The sequence below is a fragment of the Bombina bombina genome, chromosome 4 (assembly GCF_027579735.1).
Source record: "Bombina bombina isolate aBomBom1 chromosome 4, aBomBom1.pri, whole genome shotgun sequence".
Classification (NCBI taxonomy): domain Eukaryota; kingdom Metazoa; phylum Chordata; class Amphibia; order Anura; family Bombinatoridae; genus Bombina; species Bombina bombina.
This window is the reverse complement of record NC_069502.1, coordinates 992,027,831-992,048,467: the sequence shown is the minus strand read 5'-3', so window position 1 is coordinate 992,048,467 and position 20,637 is coordinate 992,027,831. Positions and strand designations below refer to the sequence as shown.

Sequence of the window (20,637 nt, the reverse complement as noted above, 5' to 3'; positions counted from 1 at the left end):
TTTTACCTTACCAGCCCTGAACAGGGCCCTTTGTGGGGCATGCCCCAAAGAATTAAGCTCTTTTGCCTGTAAAAAAAAAACATACAATACCCCCCCCAACATTACAACCCACCACCCACATACCCCTAATCTAACCCAAACCCCCCTTAAATAAACCTAACACTAAGCGCCTGAAGATCTTCCTACCTTATCTTCACCTCGCCGGGTATCACCGATCGGTCCTGGCTCCGAAATCTTCATCCAACTCAAGCGGGGGCTGGCGATCCATAATCCTGCGGCTGAAGAGGTCCAGAAGAGGCTCCAAAGTCTTCATCCTATCCGGGAAGAAGAGGCGATCCAGACCGACAACCATCTTGATCCAAGCGGCATCTTCTATCTTCATCCGATGAGGAACGACTCCATCGTGAAGACCTCCAGCGCGGACCAATCTTCTTCCTCCGACGTCCAACTGAAGAATGACGGTTCCTTTAAGGAACGTCATCCAAGATGGCGTCCCTCGAATTCCGATTGGCTGATAGGATTCTATCAGCCAATCGGAATTAAGGTAGGAAAATTCTGATTGGCTGATGGAATCAGCCAATCAGAATCAAGTTCAATCCGATTGGCTGATCCGATCAGCCAATCAGATTGAGCTTGCATTCTATTGGCTGATCGGAACAGCCAATAGAATGCGAGCTCAATCTGATTGGCTGATTGGATCAGCCAATCGGATTGAACTTGATTCTGATTGGCTGATTCCATCAGCCAATCAGAATTTTCCTACCTTAATTCCGATTGGCTGATAGAATCCTATCAGCCAATCGGAATTCGAGGGACGCCATCTTGGATGACGTCATTTAAAGGAACCGTCATTCGGCTAGTAGGCGTTGCTTGAAGAGGTTGGATCCGCTCCAGAAGAAAGAAGATTGAAGATGCGGCTTGATAGAAGACTTCATCCCGATGATGGACTTCCGACTTCAGCCCGATGATGGATTTCTTCAGCCGCCGCTTGGATCCAGACTTCAGCCCGAGGATGGACGTCACTCTTCAGCCCCCCGCTTGGGCTTGGATCAAGACATCGGAGGCTCTTCTGGACAGATCGGGACCCGGTGAGGTGAAGATAAGGTAGGAAGATCTTCAGGGGCTTAGTGTTAGGTTTATTTAAGGGGGGTTTGGGTTAGATTAGGGGTATGTGGGTGGTGGGTTGTAATGTTGGGGGGGTATTGTATGTGTTTTTTTACAGGCAAAAGAGCTGAATTCTTTGGGGCATGCCCCGCAAAGGGCCCTGTTCAGGGCTGGTAAGGTAAAAGAGCTTTGAACTTTTTAAATTTAGAATAGGGTAGGGCATTTTTTTATTTTGGGGGTCTTTGTTATTTTATTAGGGGGCTTAGAGTAGGTGTAATTAGTTTAAAATTGTTGTAATATTTTTCTAATGTTTGTAAATATTTTTTTATTTTTTGTAACTTAGTTCTTTTTTATTTTTTGTACTTTAGTTAGTTTATTTCATTGTATTTATTTGTAGGTATTGTATTTAATTAATTTATTGATAGTGTAGTGTTAGGTTTAATTGTAGATAATTGTAGGTATTTTATTTAATTAATTTATTGATAGTGTAGTGTTAGGTTTAATTGTAACTTAGGTTAGGATTTATTTTACAGGTAATTTTGTAATTATTTTAACTATTTTAGCTATTAAATAGTTCTTAACTATTTAATAGCTATTGTACCTGGTTAAAATAAATACAAAGTTGCCTGTAAAATAAATATTAATCCTAAAATAGCTACAATATAATTATAATTTATGTTGTAGCTATATTAGGGTTTATTTTACAGGTAAGAATTTAGATTTAAATAGGAATAATTTATTTAATAAGAGTTAATTTATTTCGTTAGAATAAAATTATATTTAACTTAGGGGGGTGTTAGGGTTAGGGTTAAAATTAGCTTTAGGGGTTAAAAAATTTATTAGAGTAGCGGTGAGCTCCAATCGGCAGATTAGGGGTTAATACTTGAAGTTAGGTGTCGGCGATGTTAGGGAGGGCAGATTAGGGGTTAATACTATTTATTATAGGGTTATTGAGGCAGGAGTGAGGCGGATTAGGGGTTAATAACTTTATTATAGTAGCGGTGCGGTCCGCTCGGCAGATTAGGGTTTAATAAGTATAGGCAGGTGGAGGCGACGTTGAGGGGGGCAGATTAGGGGTTAATAAATATAATATAGGGGTCGGCGGTGTTAGGGGCAGCAGATTAGGGGTACATAGCTATAATGTAGCTGGCGGCGGCGTGCGGACGGCAGATTAGGGGTTAATAAGTGTAGATAACTGGCGGCGACGTTGTGGGGGGCAGATTAGGGGTTAATTAATATAATATAGGGGTCGGCGGTGTTAGGGGCAGCAGATTAGGGGTACATGGGGATAACGTAGTTGGCGGCAGTGTACGGAGCGGAAGATTAGGGGTTAAAAAATTTAAATATAGTGGCGGCGATGTGGGGGGGACCTCGGTTTAGGGGTACATAGGTAGTTTATGGGTGTTAGTGTACTTTAGAGCACAGTAGTTAAGAGCTTTATAAACCGGCGTTAGCCCAGAAAGCTCTTAACTACTGACTTTTTTCTGCGGCTGGAGTTTTGTCGTTAGATTTCTAACACTCACTTCAGACACAACTCTAAATACCTGCGTTAGAAAGATCCCATTGAAAAGATAGGATACGCAATTGATGTAAGGGGATCTGCGATATGGAAAAGTCGCGGCTGGAAAGTGAGCGTTAGACCCTTTCCTGACTGACTCTAAATACCAGCAGTAGCCCAAAACCAGCGTTAGGAGCCTCTAACGCTGGTTTTGACGGCTACCGCCCAACTCTAAATGACACTGCTAAATAATGCATACGATCCTTGCTAAACGTCTTATGCTGGGTGTCAGTCCTTAGTGATTTACATTCAGGAGGAGAGGTCATGAAAAGAAGAAGTCTTTTGAACTAATGATATGCAGCATGCCGTCCGTGGGATCTTCCTCCTCCCTATCCCCCTCCCTCCCAGAGCAGTAAGTAGTTTTACAATAATAACACAGGAACCGGCTCTGGTAAGTGCTTACTGAGCATAAAACTACGGACAGAGTTTGAGGAGAGAAAAAAACCTGTGTGTGTGTGGGGGGAGTTAAAAACATAAACACAGTAGTTATAAGTATTTTGTTAAAATTTCTGCATAACATGTTTTATATACATTAACAGGGAAATGAAATATATTTATACCCTCACTGAGAAATAACTTTTCAGACACTGCAGCTCACACGCTGCAAGGGGAGAGAGATGTGATTCCTTCCTCTAAGTACTGTGTATGCATAGATAATATGGTGTGTGTATCATGTGACTACTGAGCCCTGTAACGCACGCTACAATATGGCAGCTTACATAGGAAATCAAGCACTGCCTCAACACTGTATTTTAAAACAATCTCCTTCAAAAGTTTGGGCTAAGAGGAACAGATAAAATAGGCAGCAGTGATTACTTTATTTCTCTTACTTGGTGTATTCAGTCCACTGATTCATCCTTATTTGTGGGATATTCTCAATCCCTACAGGAAGTGGCAAAGAGAGCACACAGCAAAGCTGTCCATATAGCTCCCCTCAGGCTCCGCCCCCCCAGTCATTCTCTTTGCCGCTCTAACAAGTAGCATCTCCACGGGAGGGTAAAGAGTTTGTGGTGTTAGATTTGTAGTTTTTATTTCTTCAATCAAGAGTTTGTTATTTTTAAATAGTGCCGGTTTGTACTATTTACTCTGAAGCAGAAAGTGATGAAGATTTCTGCTGAGAGGAAAAAGATTTTAGCATGTTGTAACTAAAATCCATTGCTGTTCCCACACAGGACTGTTGAGTACAGGAGAACTTCAGTTGGGGGGAACAGTTTGCAGGCTTATACTGCTTAAGGTATGTTCAGTCATTTTTTCTAACAAGACTTGGTAGTGCTAGAAGACTGACAGTAATCCCATGAGGGAAGGTAAGCCATTTTCTGAGACACAGTATAGAATGATGGCTTCAGTTTAGGGCTTTAATACTGACAGACACTGTGATGGGCTAAATCGATTACTTTATTTAGGTAATCTTATATTTATTAAGTGTTTTAGACGTTGGAAACACTTTTTGGGGACTTTTTTACGCCTGGCATTTTGTAAGACAGCTAATCTGACTCAGAAAGGCCCCATAACTCTGGAGTAATGAAGGAGGGGGCCTCATTTTTGCGCCTCAATTGCACAGTTGATTTGCAACACAGCTCCATGCAGCTTCATGTGCAGAGCCTTAAGAGTACAGGAGGACTTCAGGGAGGCTTAATTTACACCTGCAAATAACCCTAAAGGAGATTATCCCCCAAGGGAAAGGTTCCACATTTCTCGTTTGTCTTCAGACCAAACAAAGAAACAGGCGTTCTTACACTGTGTAGAAGATCTACTAAAAATGGGAGTGATACACCCAGTTCCAATTGCAGAACAAGTACTGGGCTTTTACTCAAACCTGTTCATAGTTCCCAAAAAGGAAGGAACTTTCAGGCCAATCCTGGATCTAAAAATTCTAAACAAATTCCTCAGAGTTCCGTCTTTCAAGATGGAAACCATTCGGACAATCTTGCCGATGATCCAGGAAGGTCAATATATGACTACCGTGGATCTAAAGGATGCGTACCTACATATTCCTATCCACAAAGATCACCATCAGTTCCTAAGGTTCGCCTTTCTGGACAAACATTACCAGTTCGTGGCCCTTCCTTTCGGGTTGGCCACAGCTCCCAGAATTTTCACAAAGGTGCTAGGGTCCCTTCTAGCGGTACTAAGACCGCGGGGCATTGCAGTAGCACCTTACCTAGACGACATATTAATACAGGCGTCGTCCTTTCACAGAGCCAAGGCTCATACGGACATCGTTCTGGCCTTTCTAAGGTCTCACTGGTGGAAGGTGAACGTAGAAAAGAGTTCTCTGTCCCCGCTCACAAGGGTTCCCTTTCTGGGAACACTAATAGACTCGGTAGAAATGAAAATCTTTCTGACAGAGGTCAGGAAGTCAAAACTGTTGAATACTTGCCGAGTTCTTCATTCCATTCCTCAGCCTTCTGTGGCTCAGTGCATGGAAGTAATTGGTTTAATGGTTGCGGCAATGGACGAATCGCCCGAATCCATCTCAGACCACTGCAGCTGTGCATGCTCAAACAGTGGAATGAAGATTACGCAGATTTGTCTCCTCAAATTCAAATGGATCAAAAAACCAGAGACTCTCTTCTCTGGTGGTTGTCTCAAGATCACCTGTCTCAGGGAATGAGTTTCCGCAGACCAGAGTGGATCATTGTCACGACCGATGCCAGTCTGGTAGGCTGGGGTGCGGTCTGGAACTCCCTGAAGGCTCAGGGACTATGGTCTCGGGAAGAATCTCTTCTCCCGATAAACATTTTTGGGCTGAGAGCGATATTCAATACGCTCCAGGCGTGGCCTCAACTAGCAGAGGCCAAATTCATCAGATTTCAGTCAGACAACATCACGACTGTAGCGTACATCAATCATCAGGGAGGAACAAAGAGTTCCCTAGCGATGAAGGAAGTATCCAAGATTATCAAATGGGCGGAGGATCACTCCTGCCATCTATCTGCAATTCACATCCCAGGGGTAGACAACTGTGAGGCGGATTTTCTAAGTCGTCAGACTTTCCATCCAGGGGAGTGGGAACTCCACCCGGAGGTTTTTGCTCAGCTGACCCAGCTTTGGGGCATTCCAGAGTTGGATCTGATGGCGTCCCGTCAGAACACCAAACTTCCCCTTTACGGATCCAGATCCAGGGATCCCAAGGCGGCATTGAGAGATGCATTAATAGCGCCTTGGTCATTCAGTCTAGCTTATGTCTTTCCACCGTTTCCTCTTCTCCCTCGGCTAATAGCCAGATTCAAACAGGAGAAGGCTTTGGTAATTCTGATAGCGCCTGCGTGGCCATGCAGGACTTGGTATGCAGACCTAGTGGACATGTCATCGGTCCCACCATGGAAACTGCCATCGAGGCAGGATCTTCTAATCCAAGGTCCTTTCAAGCATCTAAATCTAGTTTCTCTGCAACTGACTGCTTGGAGATTGAACGCTTAATCCTAGCTAAGCGGGGTTTCTCTGAATCAGTTATAGATACTCTGATGCAGGCCAGAAAGCCTGTCACCAGGAGAATTTACCATAAGATATGGCGAAAATATCTTTGTTGGTGTGAATCCAAGGGTTACTCGTGGAGTAAGGTTAGGATTCCAAGGATATTGTCTTTTCTCCAAGAAGGTTTGGAGAAAGGTCTGTCAGCTAGTTCCTTAAAGGGACAGATATCTGCTCTGTCTATCTGTTACACAAGCGTCTGGCAGCTGTACCAGACGTTCAGGCGTTTGCACAGGCCCTAGTTAGAATCAAGCCTGTCTACAGACCTGTGGCTCCTCCATGGAGTCTAAATTTAGTTCTTTCAGTTCTTCAAGGGGTTCCGTTTGAACCTTTGCATTCCATAGATATCAAGTTATTATCTTGGAAGTTTTGTTTTTAGTAGCTATTTCTTCTGCTCGGAGAGTTGCAGAATTGTCTGCTTTACAGTGTGATTCACCCTATCTGGTGTTCCATGCACATAAGGTTGTTTTGCATACTAAACCTGGTTTCCTTCCAAAGGTGGTTTCTAATAAGAATATTAACCAGGAAATCATTGTTCCTTCTCTGTGCCCTAATCCAGTTTCTAAGACGGAACGACTGTTGCACAATCTTGATGTGGTTCGTGCTTTAAAGTTCTATTTAAAAGCAACTAAAGATTTCAGACAAACATCATCCTTGTTTGTTGTGTATTCTGGTAAGAGGAGAGGTCAGAAAGCGACTGCTACCTCTCTTTCATTCTGGCTGAAAAGCATCATCCGATTGGCTTATGAGACTGCTGGTAAACAGCCTCCTGAACGAATTACAGCTCATTCCACCAGAGCTGTGGCTTCCACATGGGCTTTCAAGAATGAGGCTTCTGTTGAACAGATTTGTAAGGCAGCGACTTGGTCTTCACTGCATACATTCGCCAAATTTTACAAATTCGATACTTTTGCTTCTTCGGAGGCTATTTTTGGGAGAAAGGTTTTGCAAGCAGTGGTGCCTTCCGTTTAGGTTACCTGACTTGTTCCCTCCCTTCATCCGTGTCCTATTGCTTTGGTATTGGTATCCCACAAGTAAGGATGAATCCGTGGACTGAATACACCAAGTAGGAGAAAACAGAATTTATGCTTACCTGATAAATTACTTTCTCTTACAGGTGTATTCAGTCCACGGCCCGCCCTGACATTTAAGTCAGGTTCAAATTTAATTTACAATAACTACAGTCACCACTGCACCCTATGGTTCTCCTTTTTCTCTGGGGGGGGGGCAGAGCCTGAGGGGAGCTATATGGACAGCTTTGCTGTGTGCTCTCTTTGCCACTTCCTGTAGGGATTGAGAATATCCCACAAGGATGAATCCGTGGACTGAATACACCTGTAAGAGAAAGTAATTTATCAGGTAAGCATAAATTCTGTTTTTGTTTAATAAGAAAAAGTAGGTTTCAGCAATTTTTATCAGGTGTTTAATGTCCCTTTAAGGGAAAGCAATTGAAAAATGGCCTTGTCCTTAAGGGGTTAAAAGTCTTGTGTCCTTATTTAGGAAATGTGTGATGGCTTGAAGACCTAACTTATTGCAAATATTGGTGTACAGTGAATTAAAATTGCAGGTAACCATGATGTAATTCTCCTCCCATTCTATTTCATTTATATAATTCAAAAAGTTTGTAGAATCTTTTAGGTATGCTGGAAGGGTGATTATGTACTCTTGGAGGAAGTAATCTACATATTGTGATTGATTAGAGGACAGTGATTCTATGCCAGAAATTATCGTTCGCTCTGGTGGGCGTAAAATATCTTTATGGACTTTTGGCAAAAAGTAAAAATTGAGGACCCTAGGGTGTTCTATTGTGAGGAAATTAAATTCTGAATCCGTTAGTATACCTAAAGTCTTTGCCCTTTGAATGGTCTCATTAAGTTATCTTTTTTGGCTTGAAATGGGGTTATTTTTAATGTATGTAGAATTGTCATTTCATAATCTATTTGATTCTTGCAAATAGTAACTAGTGCCCATAATGACAATTCCCCCTCCTTTGTCAGCCGGTTTTATAGTTAACTCTTTAAGTTTCTGTAAGTTTTTAAGTACCTGTCTTTCTTTGAAATTCAAATAATCTTATTTTCAAAGTTTTTTTATAAATTCACTCTTTTCATGAGTTGGGTATTTTGCTTTTAAATCTGAATGTTTAAACTTACTTTGAGTGTTTTCTAATCTATTTATCTGTGTTTTCAAGAAATATCTTTTGAGGGTTAATTTACGTACAAACAGCTTTGTATTTGATTAATGTTTCAAATTTGTTGAGTTTGCAAGATAGTGCAAATGTGAGACTTTTTTAAGAACATTTTATTGCTCATCTGTAACTGCATGTTGGCTGATATTAAAAATCTTTGTTGTATATTTTTTTGTTGTTATTGGTGAAATTGCTATCTTAGTCTTTTTTGAGGTTTTTCTACCTCTTCTGCCTCTCTTTCTCTTTTTTGCTTAAGTCCCTTCTTTTATTGGGGACTGCTCTAAAAAAGAATTTGTAGCATCTCCAGATTCATGATTATTATATATTGGTTTGTATCAGACAAGGGAATTTTCCAGTTGTTATTATTGGCTCTTTCGTCATTATAATTATTTCTATTTCTATTTTGTCTGTCAGAACTGTGTCTGTTAAAATATTGGCTATAATTTAATTTTTTCTGTTCCGAATCATTTTTGTAGTATCCCTGATATGTATTATGTTACATAGATGTATATCTGTCGTCTCTATTGTAAAATGTGTTTTGAGGTCTGAAATGTCTCTGCTGTGTCAGATGTTTTGGATTATAATTATTTTGCCTATCATAGAAATGTTCCCTTCTTTTTTCATTATGATTTTCATAACCTTTATATCTTTGTATTGGCTTGGGTGTCTCTAGAGTATCTTGTAGACCTTTAGCATGATTTGGCATTCTATTAGGTTTAGGTGTATTTTGGTTATTTGATTTATTCACTGTTTTGTGTTTACTAAAAACTGAAATTTTCCTAGGTTGATGTATTTCAATTGGTTCAGAAGGTATCAATTTATTAGTTTCCATTTCATCTGTATGGAGTCAGAGGGGTTAGTGTTTTAATATCATAATCTTCCAGGTCTCTATTAATTTTTTTACATTACCCTTCAATTAATATCTCTTTAAATTAATTTTTTATCATGATTTTCTGTTTGTTTTTGTATTCAGTGTCTAAGAGGGAAACAGCAAAATCCACTTTGCAGAGGACAATAGAGGGTCAAATCCTCACCCCTGAAGATAAGGTCCTCTTTTGCAATGAGAAGATTAAGAAGGTTACATACATCTATGTCAAAAGAGAGGAAGTAACTGAACTTCATTAACTAAAACTCAAAGGCCGGTTTAGTAAGTGTGAGAAAATTCCAGGTACACTGTTTTGAGGTGGTATCAGACAATACTTGCCAGTGCTTCTTTATACCTGCATCGCAAGAGTTTGAAAGACATGCAGTGATGAAATATATACCTCTGATCCTACGAAATAATGACTGGGTCACCCAATGGTAGTTAGGCTTGATTGAGGATATCAGTGAGGAAAACTGTGATGTTTTTGTAAAATCCACCCACCTGGACCAAGAACATCATTCAAAAAGTTCCCATGAACAATGTTGTTAGAAAACTGGCACCTGCTGAGCTGACTCTCGCCACCTGACACTCCCACATTTCCAAGATACTAAATGAGGAAATCTCACATCTTATAATCAAACATGTAGCTTGAAATTGTGGTGTCATTCATAAACATAATTACTATTAAATTATTTTTATTATTTGTTATTCTTATAATAAATCTCTTCATTTAAAAAAAATCATGAAAAAAAATAGACCTTTCTACTAACCTTAGCTCTGTAACCAGTGGAATCTCAAACTTAAAACTTTTACATCAGAATGACCATAGACGACTTTTATCTGTGAAAATTTTATAATCCTATCTGGTCCCCCACCAGAGATAATCAACCCAAAAGTGAGGGGAAATGTTAAAAAAAAGTACTTTCTTGCCCCTTTAAAAAAAAAAAAAAAAAAAAGAATAAGTGAAGTCTCAAACATAAAATGTTCTGAATACCCACTATACTTCAAAAGAATAAAGGGAGAAAAAAGAGGTATATATATATGGCACACTTGAGTCAAGAGACTTGTCTGTATAGTAATGTATAGGGAGGACTAATAGGACTAATACAATATAACTTTTATTAATTTATATTAAAAAAGGGTATTAAAAAACATGACAAACAAAAACATGTACAACACAAGTAGTTGAGTGGATATGGGGTAAAGTGTAAGTGTACTTTATAAACGTTCCCAAGATCTGCCTCTTCCTTTGTAGAGGTGTACAATCAACTTGTCTTATAATAAAATCCCAAATATCCGCTGTGTGTATAACTAGTCAACACAAGTAATTGAGTGGATATGGGGTATAATGTAAGTGTACTTTATAATAATGCAGGAGAAGCAGTGCGAGCGCCTGACGCACGTTTCGCCAACTGCTTTTTCAAAGGACTTTTTCTCCTGCATTATTTGTCTAAAAAGAGCTTTAGCTATATTTTTGTTGGCCTCTATTGGCACTTTGTCTCTACTTTGGGGGTAAAAACTGCAATAGCCTAGTTACGACATACCTATAGCTTATGGGGGAATCCTGATCAGGGTAATTAAATATAGGCTCACGCTATTTGTTAGCACTATAGGAGAGCAATACTACAATTGTTTCCATACTTAGTCGGCTCTACCAAGGATTTTTTTGTAGTAGACACCCCCTTATGAGACTCTACATTTACTGCATATTTGCTCTATTTATATAGATAGCATTCATAGATAGATAAAATTAGACATGTGAGATTTGATTCGGTCCGAATCGAAATTCGGACGAATTTGTCGAATTCGGAGATTCGGATCGATTCGAATTTCCAAATTGCGGTAGTGCCGAATCTACCGAATAAATCCGAATCGATTCGAATTTATTCGGTAGATTCGGATGGCCGTGTATTACACTAGTATTGTACAGTATATTAGGTTTTATCACTCTGCTATGGGTTAAACCTAATATACAGTACATAATACTAGTGTAATACACAGCACATCCCACCTAACACTTACCGAAATTCCGAATCGAACCGAATCCAGCCGAATTTTTTCGAATCCGAATGAATCCGAAACGAATTAATTCATTTTTTTCCGAATTCGAATCGATCCGAACCGAAATTCTAATAGATCCGAATCGATCCGAACCGAACCGAAACAAATTTTTCGAAGCTGCACAAGTCTAGATAAAATATTATATTTTATATCACAGGAGAAGCCTGCATGAGATATACTTTTGTGTTTCTCTTTGAACACAATTTTATAAATTTAATTTCCTTATGTTATGTTTTTAGATGATTGAACTATCACACAGTGGACATTTGGGGTTTCATTATAAAAAAAGTTGATTATACACCTCTACAAGGTAGAGGTAGATTTTGAAACGTTTATAAAGTACACTTACATTATACCCCATATCCACTTAATTAATTGTTTTGACTAGTTATACACACATCGGATATTTGGGATTTTATTATAAGACAGGTTGATTGTACACCTATACAATGGAAGAGGCAGATCTTGGGAACGTTTATAAAGTACACTTACGCTTTACCCCATATCCACTCAACTACTTGTGTTGTACATGTTTTTGTTTGTCACAGAACAAAAAAGGGAGATTGAAGAAGAATCAGGAAAATGTGGGGAGAATGATCATTTAAGAGAACTAGACAAGAGAAATAGACAATCTATAGCAATTTCCGAGAAGTAGGTAATTAATACCAAAAAGAAAAAACTAAATAATGCCTATGCATAAATGAACCACACAACAACTCAGAATGTTCCAGCTACTGATATTAGTGACAATGTAGAAGCTGAAACTAGTTCAGATAGGTACCACATTAACGAACAACCAAAGTTTAATCCAAAGAATAAAAAAGGTCAGAAACATAATTATAATCACACAAAGAACAAAAAAGTTATTAATGAGGATGAATATGGTAATAGAAATACACCTAAAAACAAATACATTACCAGTAATGGGAATAGGAACTTAAAAAAATAATAATACACCTATATAAAAAAAAAGAATTTTAGCGATGAGGGTAAAAAGGGTCCCTCTTCTGGTCAGATTTATCAAAAGAATTCTAGAAAGAATTAATTTAAAGAAATACACAATAAAAGAAATTGGAATGAAATAAAAGAACAATCGAGTAATCAAAATATGACATATCAACACCCCAATAAACAAATTAAAAAATGGTAGGTTTTATGACAATATGGGTGCTAGACCAAAATACACAAACAGCTAAAATCAAGATTCATGTAAAGGAATAATCAGCCATTATTTTAAAGCCAATAGGGAATGTAATCATTCACATTTTTAGGGGGAGGAGACTCTCCAGCAGGAAGAAATCCAAAAAGAGTGATCAGAGACGAAGGAGAAGATGCCGAGGAGTGCCACTCAGATACAAAAAGGAGAAAAGGCAAAGACTGGTGAGGGAGAAAGCAAATGATCAAATGATTTTCAATATTAGCTACAGAATCCTAACGAGTAAAGAGGAGGAGCTATTGAAGAAGGGTCTATCTTTTGCACCTACACAAAACCCAAGTGATTTTGATCTCTTTATAGATCTTCAGAAGTTTTCATGTAAACTTACTCTAAAAAGGTTCCATGCTAGTAAACAAGCACAGGAAAAAGCTTTGTGTATAGATTATAAGAGATAATGAACAAAATAGGCTTGAATGGAAGAGTCCTTGACTTTAGACTCTCTCATGGATCTGGAAAGAGAAAATGAGGATTTTTTAAGTGTAGAAAATACTCAAGATCTTGTGAGAACATTAGAAGAATTAGAGATAGAATCATCTAACTTAAAAATTAATCATACAGGCCTGAAACCTAATTCCATGTTTTATCCCCTACATGCCCAAGGTAACTTTATTCCAGTCTTTAATAACCTTATCTTGCGCGATTTAGAGAAAATGTGTTACAATAATCACAATGTTAAAAAGAAGTTTAACCTTAGTTTGAAGAAAAAGAAGCTTTAGAAGATCTTAAACAAGACTCTAATCTGATAATCCATGAGGCAGATAAGGGAGGAGGCATAGTATTGCAAGATAGAGAGGACTACCTTAAGGAAGCCTATCGACTACTGGGGGATACACATACCTATATTAAATTGAAAACAAATCCAACTAAAACCTTTAAAGCTCAATATGATGCCTTGATTGCTATGGCTTACAGTCAAGGGATACTAAATTAATCAGAACTATAGAGTATTATTTTAGCAAAACTAATTATATTGATTTTAATTAATGAGTTTTTATCATTGACAGTATTGATTTTATTTTTAAGGGGAATTTTATCTGCAAACCACTGGGACTGCAATGGGGACAGAATTTTCCCCAAAATTTGACAAATATGTATTAGGGGTGGTGGGAGGAGATGTTCATCTTCTCTAATAATCCGTTTACGGACCATATAGTGAGATGTTTTCAGTTCATAGATATCCTGATCATATGACAAGGACCAGAGCATGAAATCACCAAACTCATATCATATGTGAACCGAAACTTGCTTAATCTTAGCTTTACTGAATGCCACAATTCGGATTCCATCACTTTTCTGGATCTTACATTCACACATACTGGCAATCAAATAGAAATGAGTCTCTTGAGAAAAGACACTGATACGAATGCTTATTTACATGCTGACAGTGGACACCATGAAAAGTGGATTCCGAACATCCCATTCAGGCAGTTCCAGCGAGTCAGGAGGAACTAAACGAATGTGGACACCTTCGATAAGGAATCAATGGTTCTTAAAGATCGTTTTTTAAGCAAAGGTTATGATTCCATTCTAGTAGAATCAGCTTACTTAAGAGCAAGGAGCCTAGATAGGACAACTCTCTTACAAAACAAACCTAAGAAAGATAAAGAAAAGATGCTAAGAGATCAACCACTGTTTATCACTAAATTCAATGTCTTCCTGTCAAATTGAAAGAATTTAAAAAAAAAACATTGGTCTGTCTTATTACAAGATCCAGTACTCAAGACAGTACTTACTGAAAGACCACAAGTAATTATAATTTAAAAACCTCCTAGCACCCAGTTAGCTCAGGGAAGAAACCAAGCGAGACAACTGGCTACAAAGGAAATCAAAAGGTTTTTACAAATGTGGTAGGAAAAGCTGTTTGAGCTGTACCCATACAGATAAAGACAGCTCAAGTTTATCCTCTCTTTGTGATAACAAAGTGTATAAAATTAAGAGCTCTATGAATTGTAAAACCACACACGAAGTTTACTACTTATCCTGTTCATGTGGTAAAATCTATATTGGGAGGACCAAATGGAGTCTCAAACACATTTTAGAGAGCATCTAGCTAATACTGAAAAGGCAGTGCTTACCCATGGTGTCTCTGCCCACTTCACAGAGATTCATAACAAAGATCCCAGTGGTTTAATGAAACAGTTGAAATGCATATTAGAGGGGGGCCCTTAGATGCAGGGAAACCTATTGGATACGAACATTAGGGAACCTTGAACCAGTAGGTATAAATAGGGAAATAGATCTAGCAGCCTTCTTGATAGATAAATAATGACACCTTTTAGTCTGTGCTTCATTAATTATTTAGGTTTCATTTTTATTCACCTTTTAGTCCCTGCTTTTAATATATATTGTCATTTAAATACACTTTGTTTTTAATGTATTTAAGGTATCTGTATGTCCCCCTGCTAAGACATTTTTAAGTGTAATGGTAAAATATGTTTTTTAGATGAAGCGCTTCTTAATAAAGGGTTTTTAGTGATTTGTTTATTCATTTATTTATCCCCACTATTTGAGAAGGGTTTTTTAGTTGAATCTATGTTTATGAATTGCAAATGAACTAATGATATTTTAACTTTTATTGTTATGTATTCCTCTTATCTTTATATTTATCAAGTAAATATGTGCTTGTATCAAATCAATGTTGTCCTGTATTTAGAGTAAAATATCGTAATACTTACGTTTGATCTTTTATGCTAAAGTTTGTTTTAACCTTAACTTGTGATTGTATCAGAACCGCTTTTTCAGATTTTCTTAAGCATCGATTGGAGGAGCGTGATGTTAATAGACACTCCCCTTCTTTGTCATCTTTTATATAGACGGTAATATCCCTTAGTGGGCAGCCTCTGACGAAGTAGAAAGCCTCCTACGAAACACGTTAGGCAGCGCCCACTGTCTACGCATCACACACGCTCAGCTGGTTTTGCTTCTGCCGGCTGAAGTTTCTCTGAGCAGCTGTTAATTTGTTTGTGATGAGCGTTCCACTTTGTTTTATACCCTTTATATATGGGATTAAATGAGACTATTTGATAACACCCTATGCTGGAAAAAGAGCTTGAACAGGGATACTTCTGAGACCATCAGAAGTTTATGGTAGATCCGTGAGACAACCTGTAGGACTTCACCCTGGGACACTGCGGTAAAGTTGTGATATCTATACATATACCCATATGTGATTTTACCATACCTCATATTTGTTTGAGGTTTGAATGTGTGAGTGTGTATCTGTTGATTCTTAATAAATCTATTTTTGATTCATAACATACTACGCTTAGAGGAGTTTTGCGCCCCTGTATCCCCTTTTTTGTGTTTATATATATATATATATAGAGAGAGAGAGAGAGTGCATGCCTTTTTTCAATTTTATATATATATATATATATATACTGTATGTATATATATATATATATATATATATATATATATTAATTTATTGCTGCCCATCGCTGTGTGATTTGACCCCTGCGCTGCGTGGCTTGCCATGTCTAGCAACATGAAAACGAGGCTCCCATTGAAGCCTATGGAAGCGTACTCTCAGGAGCGCTTGGCTACCAGGCAATGTGAACGCGAGGTCATGTTTGTATTGCATCGCACTTGTTATACCAGTGCACATTTTACTGAGTGGAGTGCAAATATTGCTCGCATAAGCGCAATATTGTGCTATACCCTGGATAGCGCTTGCTGATTGGTGGGTACATTTAGCCACCGATCAGCAAAATGTACCCAGGTGCTGAACCAAAGTTTGGATGGCTCATAAGCTTACATTCCTGCTTTTTCAAATAAAGATACCAAGAGAATGAAGAAAAATTTATAACAGGAGTAAATTGGAAAGTTGCTTAAAATTGAATGCTCTATCTGAATCATGAAAGTAAAAAATTGGGTTCAGTATCCCTTTAAGTGTTATGCATACTCATTTCACATGTCAATAAACACAGGTTGATAAACTATATTTCAAATAATTTTATAAAAAATGTCATGCAGCTAATATAAGATTGTTGGAATGCTTATTTATGACTCTAATTTATGGGACATTAAAGGGACAGTAAACACCTTATAATTACAAAATATTTCTGTTGTCTTACTTACTATAGAATAACATAGTATAGTTGTCTTACTATAGAATAACATATCAGTCTTACTATAGAATAACATATCAGTCAAGTCTAAATATTAACAACAAACAACCCCATCTTATATGCTGCAATTGTTTTTTAATAGCCAAACTCCACCCACCACTTGCCCCATTTGGAGGAGCCAATCTGCATCTTACAGTTATATTATTTGTATAAAGTACACTGTTTTGCAAATCTTACCTATTAAAGCTAATAAGGGAAAGATGTGTAGCAGAGTTAGCCTTGATAAGTCTGCAGTGCGATTTTACAGTTCTGAGAATTAGTAAAGTCACAATTTTCAGAGCTAAATCCCATGAAAAGGGGACAAAGAAAATAATGAAAGTCTATTTAACCCTGAAAATTGTTGGCTTTGCAGATCCTCTTAAAAGTGCAAAGCCATTGCATGCACTCTTTAGTGACATATTTATAACTGTGCCTAATTGGCCTCATTGGTTAAGGAAACCTTGGTTACAATATGGTGACCGTGGTACCCACTGCTTTATTAACACTGAAACTTTATGCTAATTGTTTAAATATTTAAACAACTAGTATTACTTTTAAACAATTAGTATTATTTGTAAACAACTAGTATTATTTTTAAACAATTAGTATTATTGGGGGGAAAAAAAACAAATCTGCATATTTTTGCTTTGAATATATATTTCTAACAAGTGAAAGTTTATTTTTAGATACTCCACAACAGTAGTGTTTTTTTTACTTGCAAGCAACAGAAATCTCACCTTAATTCATTTTGCTTAAATTCTGGAAGAGACTTTTGCTTCAAGATTTTAGACAATACATTTACAATAACAGAAGCTGTACTATTGAGTGAAGGGTCACCTCTGTCTTTAGCTAACACAGTTACGTTTATCTTTCCAGGTTTCAAACCACTTTTGGCTGTTATGAGTTTTCCATGTTTCTCATTTTCAAACAGAAAGTATTTCGACAGCGCTGAATTAGGCAATAAGTGATATTCAATCATACCATTTTCTCCCTGCAGTAGGATACAATATGCTTAAATGACTATTTAGTACAGTAGAATTGCATAATCAGCAAGTGCATAATAAAAAGACAATGCAGTAACACTTAATCAGAATTTTAAATGAGGAACAGGCGTTTGTCTGACAAATTTCTAAATTTACTTCAATTTGATGGCCCCTGTATCATGTGACAGTCATAAGCCAATCATAGACTCATATACGTTTACACTAATGGAAGTAAATTGTAGTGTCTTACAACTTTGCATGCTCTATCTTAATCATGAACGGTTAATTTTGACTTAGAGTCCATTTAATTCTATAAGCTTTATAAGAAAGAACCCAGCCTTTGGGCCTCTTTTTGAGAACAAATATGTCAGCAATACACAAAACAATGGTCAGGATTTCTGCCTTACCGTTATTATGTAAATTAAAGGTATACTCTATTCTAAAAATTCATTGTTTTATTTTGTTAGAGAATTCTTCTCTATTTGCCCCTTTCTAAATTTGTAAATTTTAAATAGAAATATTGCATGATACACAAAAAATGTATTTGTTTAAACTAACGGGGAATATTTAAAAAAATGATTATGGTGATTTGTTTTTTTAAATATAGTGAGCAATGAATCTGAGGTATCAGTTGCACTTCCTGTGAATTGTACTTTCAATTACAACTGTAACTTAAATGGATATGAAAGCCACAATTTTATTTTATGATACAGCTAGAGTGTACAATCTAATAAATGTTCTATTTTACTTCTATTATCAAATTGATGTTGTTCTCTTGGTATCCTTTGTTGAAAAGCAGGTGGGTAGGCTCAGGAGTGTACATGGCCTGTAGAACTATATGCTGCCATCTAGTGCTAAAAAGCATACTTGCAAAACTGCTGTCATATAGTGCTTCATACATGTGCTCGCTACCTGTATAGGTATTCTCTTCAACAAAGAATACTATGGGAATTAAATCAGTTTGGAAACATTTTTTTTTTTAAATTGTATATTTTATCTGAATCGTGAAAAAAAAAACATTTTGGGCTTATGTCCATTGAACTTTTTTCATTAAAAAAAAAAATATTGAATAAATAAAAAATAAATAAATAACATCTTTAACTGCTGCTAGATAAAATAATTATTTAAGTACAATGTCCATTTAAGTATTTCATAAGTAATATAGAAAGATAAACCTCACGCAATTATCTATATAAACAGAATTTTTTTTTCATCTCTGGATCTAATCATTATTATTTACTTGCTACAACCACAAAAAAAGAACAGTATGCATGTTATTGTTGAAGCAAATATAAAACAAAAAAACAGAGAAAGATTAACATGCGACTTGCCTGATCACTGTCCCTTGCTTGTACAACAGCAACAGGTGTTCCCACAGGACTGTTTAAATAAACTTCCGAAAAGTATTGTTTCTGCATAAATTCTGGAGCATTATCATTTATATCCAGTATGTCAATTGTGAGTGATGTGTTGGTCTGTAAGATGTAAATGATTCAGTGAAAACAAAATACGAAATGTCACAGAAGAAGTTACACAAATAGCAAAGAGGGAAAACTTACTTAAAGTAAAAATCAAGCCTTGTTGCTTATTGCTGAGTTGTTGTATTTATAAACTCTTGATAGGATATTTCATAGCCTTATACTGTACCTCCTATGTTTGAAGACACCCACAATTGCAAGAATCATATATAAGCAATAAGGGATTGTATTTGAATTGCCCTCTGAAAGCACTTGCGATGCACAAGCATTTATTGTGCACAGTTCAGCTCTGTCAAAGTTAGTGACGTTGGGGGTGAAGTCACCTATGGAGTACCATGCATGTGTGAGCCAGATGCACATGGTTTACAGTCATATGTGATTGAACCAGCTATTCAAGGCAAACTGGGAAGTGGAAATTCTTTAAACCCAGGAAAGAAAACAAAATTTATGCTTACCTGATAAATATTATTATATTATTTCCGGAAATGGTGAGTCCCCGACGTCATCAATTACTAGTGGGAATATCTCTCCTGTCCAGCAGGAGGTGGCAAAGAGCACCACAGCAAAGCTGTTAAATATCACTCCACTTCCCATAATCCCCAGTCATTGGACCAAAGGGAAATGGAAAAAGGAATAACACAAAGGTGTAGAGGTGCCTGAGGTTTAGTAAAAAATAACCGTCCTAAATATAAGTGTGGGGTCATGGACTCACCATATCCGTAAAGAAATACATTTATCAGGTAAGCATAAATTTTTTTTCTTTCCTAAGATATGGTGAGTCCATGACGTAATCAATTACTAGTGGGAACCAATACCCAAGCTAGAGAACATAGATGACTAGGGAGGGGAAAAGACCGGTGGATCTAAACAGAAGGCACCACCGCTTGAAGAACCTTCCTCCCAAAAGAGGCCTCAGCTGAGGCAAAAGTATCAAATTTATAAAATTTTGAAAAAGTGTGCAGAGAGGACCAAGTTGCAGCCTTGCAAATCTGTCCCACAGAAGCTTCCTTTTTGAAAGCCCAAGAAGACGAGACAGCCTTAGTGAAATGAGCTGTAAATCTCTTAGGATCATACTTCTCAACCAAAAGGAAAGAGAAGTAGCAGTAGCCTTCTGACCCTTACGCTTTCCCAAAAAAACAAACAAAAAGGGCAGAAGACTGGCGAAAATCCTTAATCGCCTGTAAATAGAATTTTTAAGCACGCACTACATCCAAGTTGTGCAACAGACGCTCCATATGAGAAGAAGGATTGGGACAGAGAGAAGGAAGAACAATTTCCTGATTAATATCCTAACCGAAACCCCATTAGGAAGAAAACCCAACCTAGTACGTAGGACCACCTTATCCGCATAAAAGATAAGGTAAGGAGAATCATACTGCAAAGCCGAGAGTTCTGAAACTCTCCTTGCAGAAGAAATAGCAACAAGAAACAAAACCTTCCAAGATAACAATTTAATATCTAAGGAATGCATTGGCTCAAACGGAACAAGATTAAGACTCCAAGGAGGAGTAACAGACTTAAACGCAGGCTCAGGGCCATCTTTAACACAGGGCAAAAGGGGCAGCTGCCCAGGGCCCAGTCTTTGCTGAGGGGCCCAAGAGTCC

General features: G+C 37.5%; 1 protein-coding gene across 1 annotated transcript in view; it reads right to left on the bottom strand.

Moving 5' to 3' along the window:
• Nucleotides 1-20,637, bottom strand: part of LOC128658145 (protocadherin Fat 4-like) — a 651,406-nt gene that overhangs the window by 351,420 nt on the left and 279,349 nt on the right. Inside the window, exons 24-25 of the mRNA XM_053712644.1 lie at nt 18,883-19,030; nt 17,310-17,559 (exon numbers count right to left, since the gene is read on the bottom strand). Of these exons, the coding sequence (XP_053568619.1) occupies nt 17,310-17,559; nt 18,883-19,030 (398 nt within the window). The remainder of the gene's footprint in view (nt 1-17,309; nt 17,560-18,882; nt 19,031-20,637) is intronic.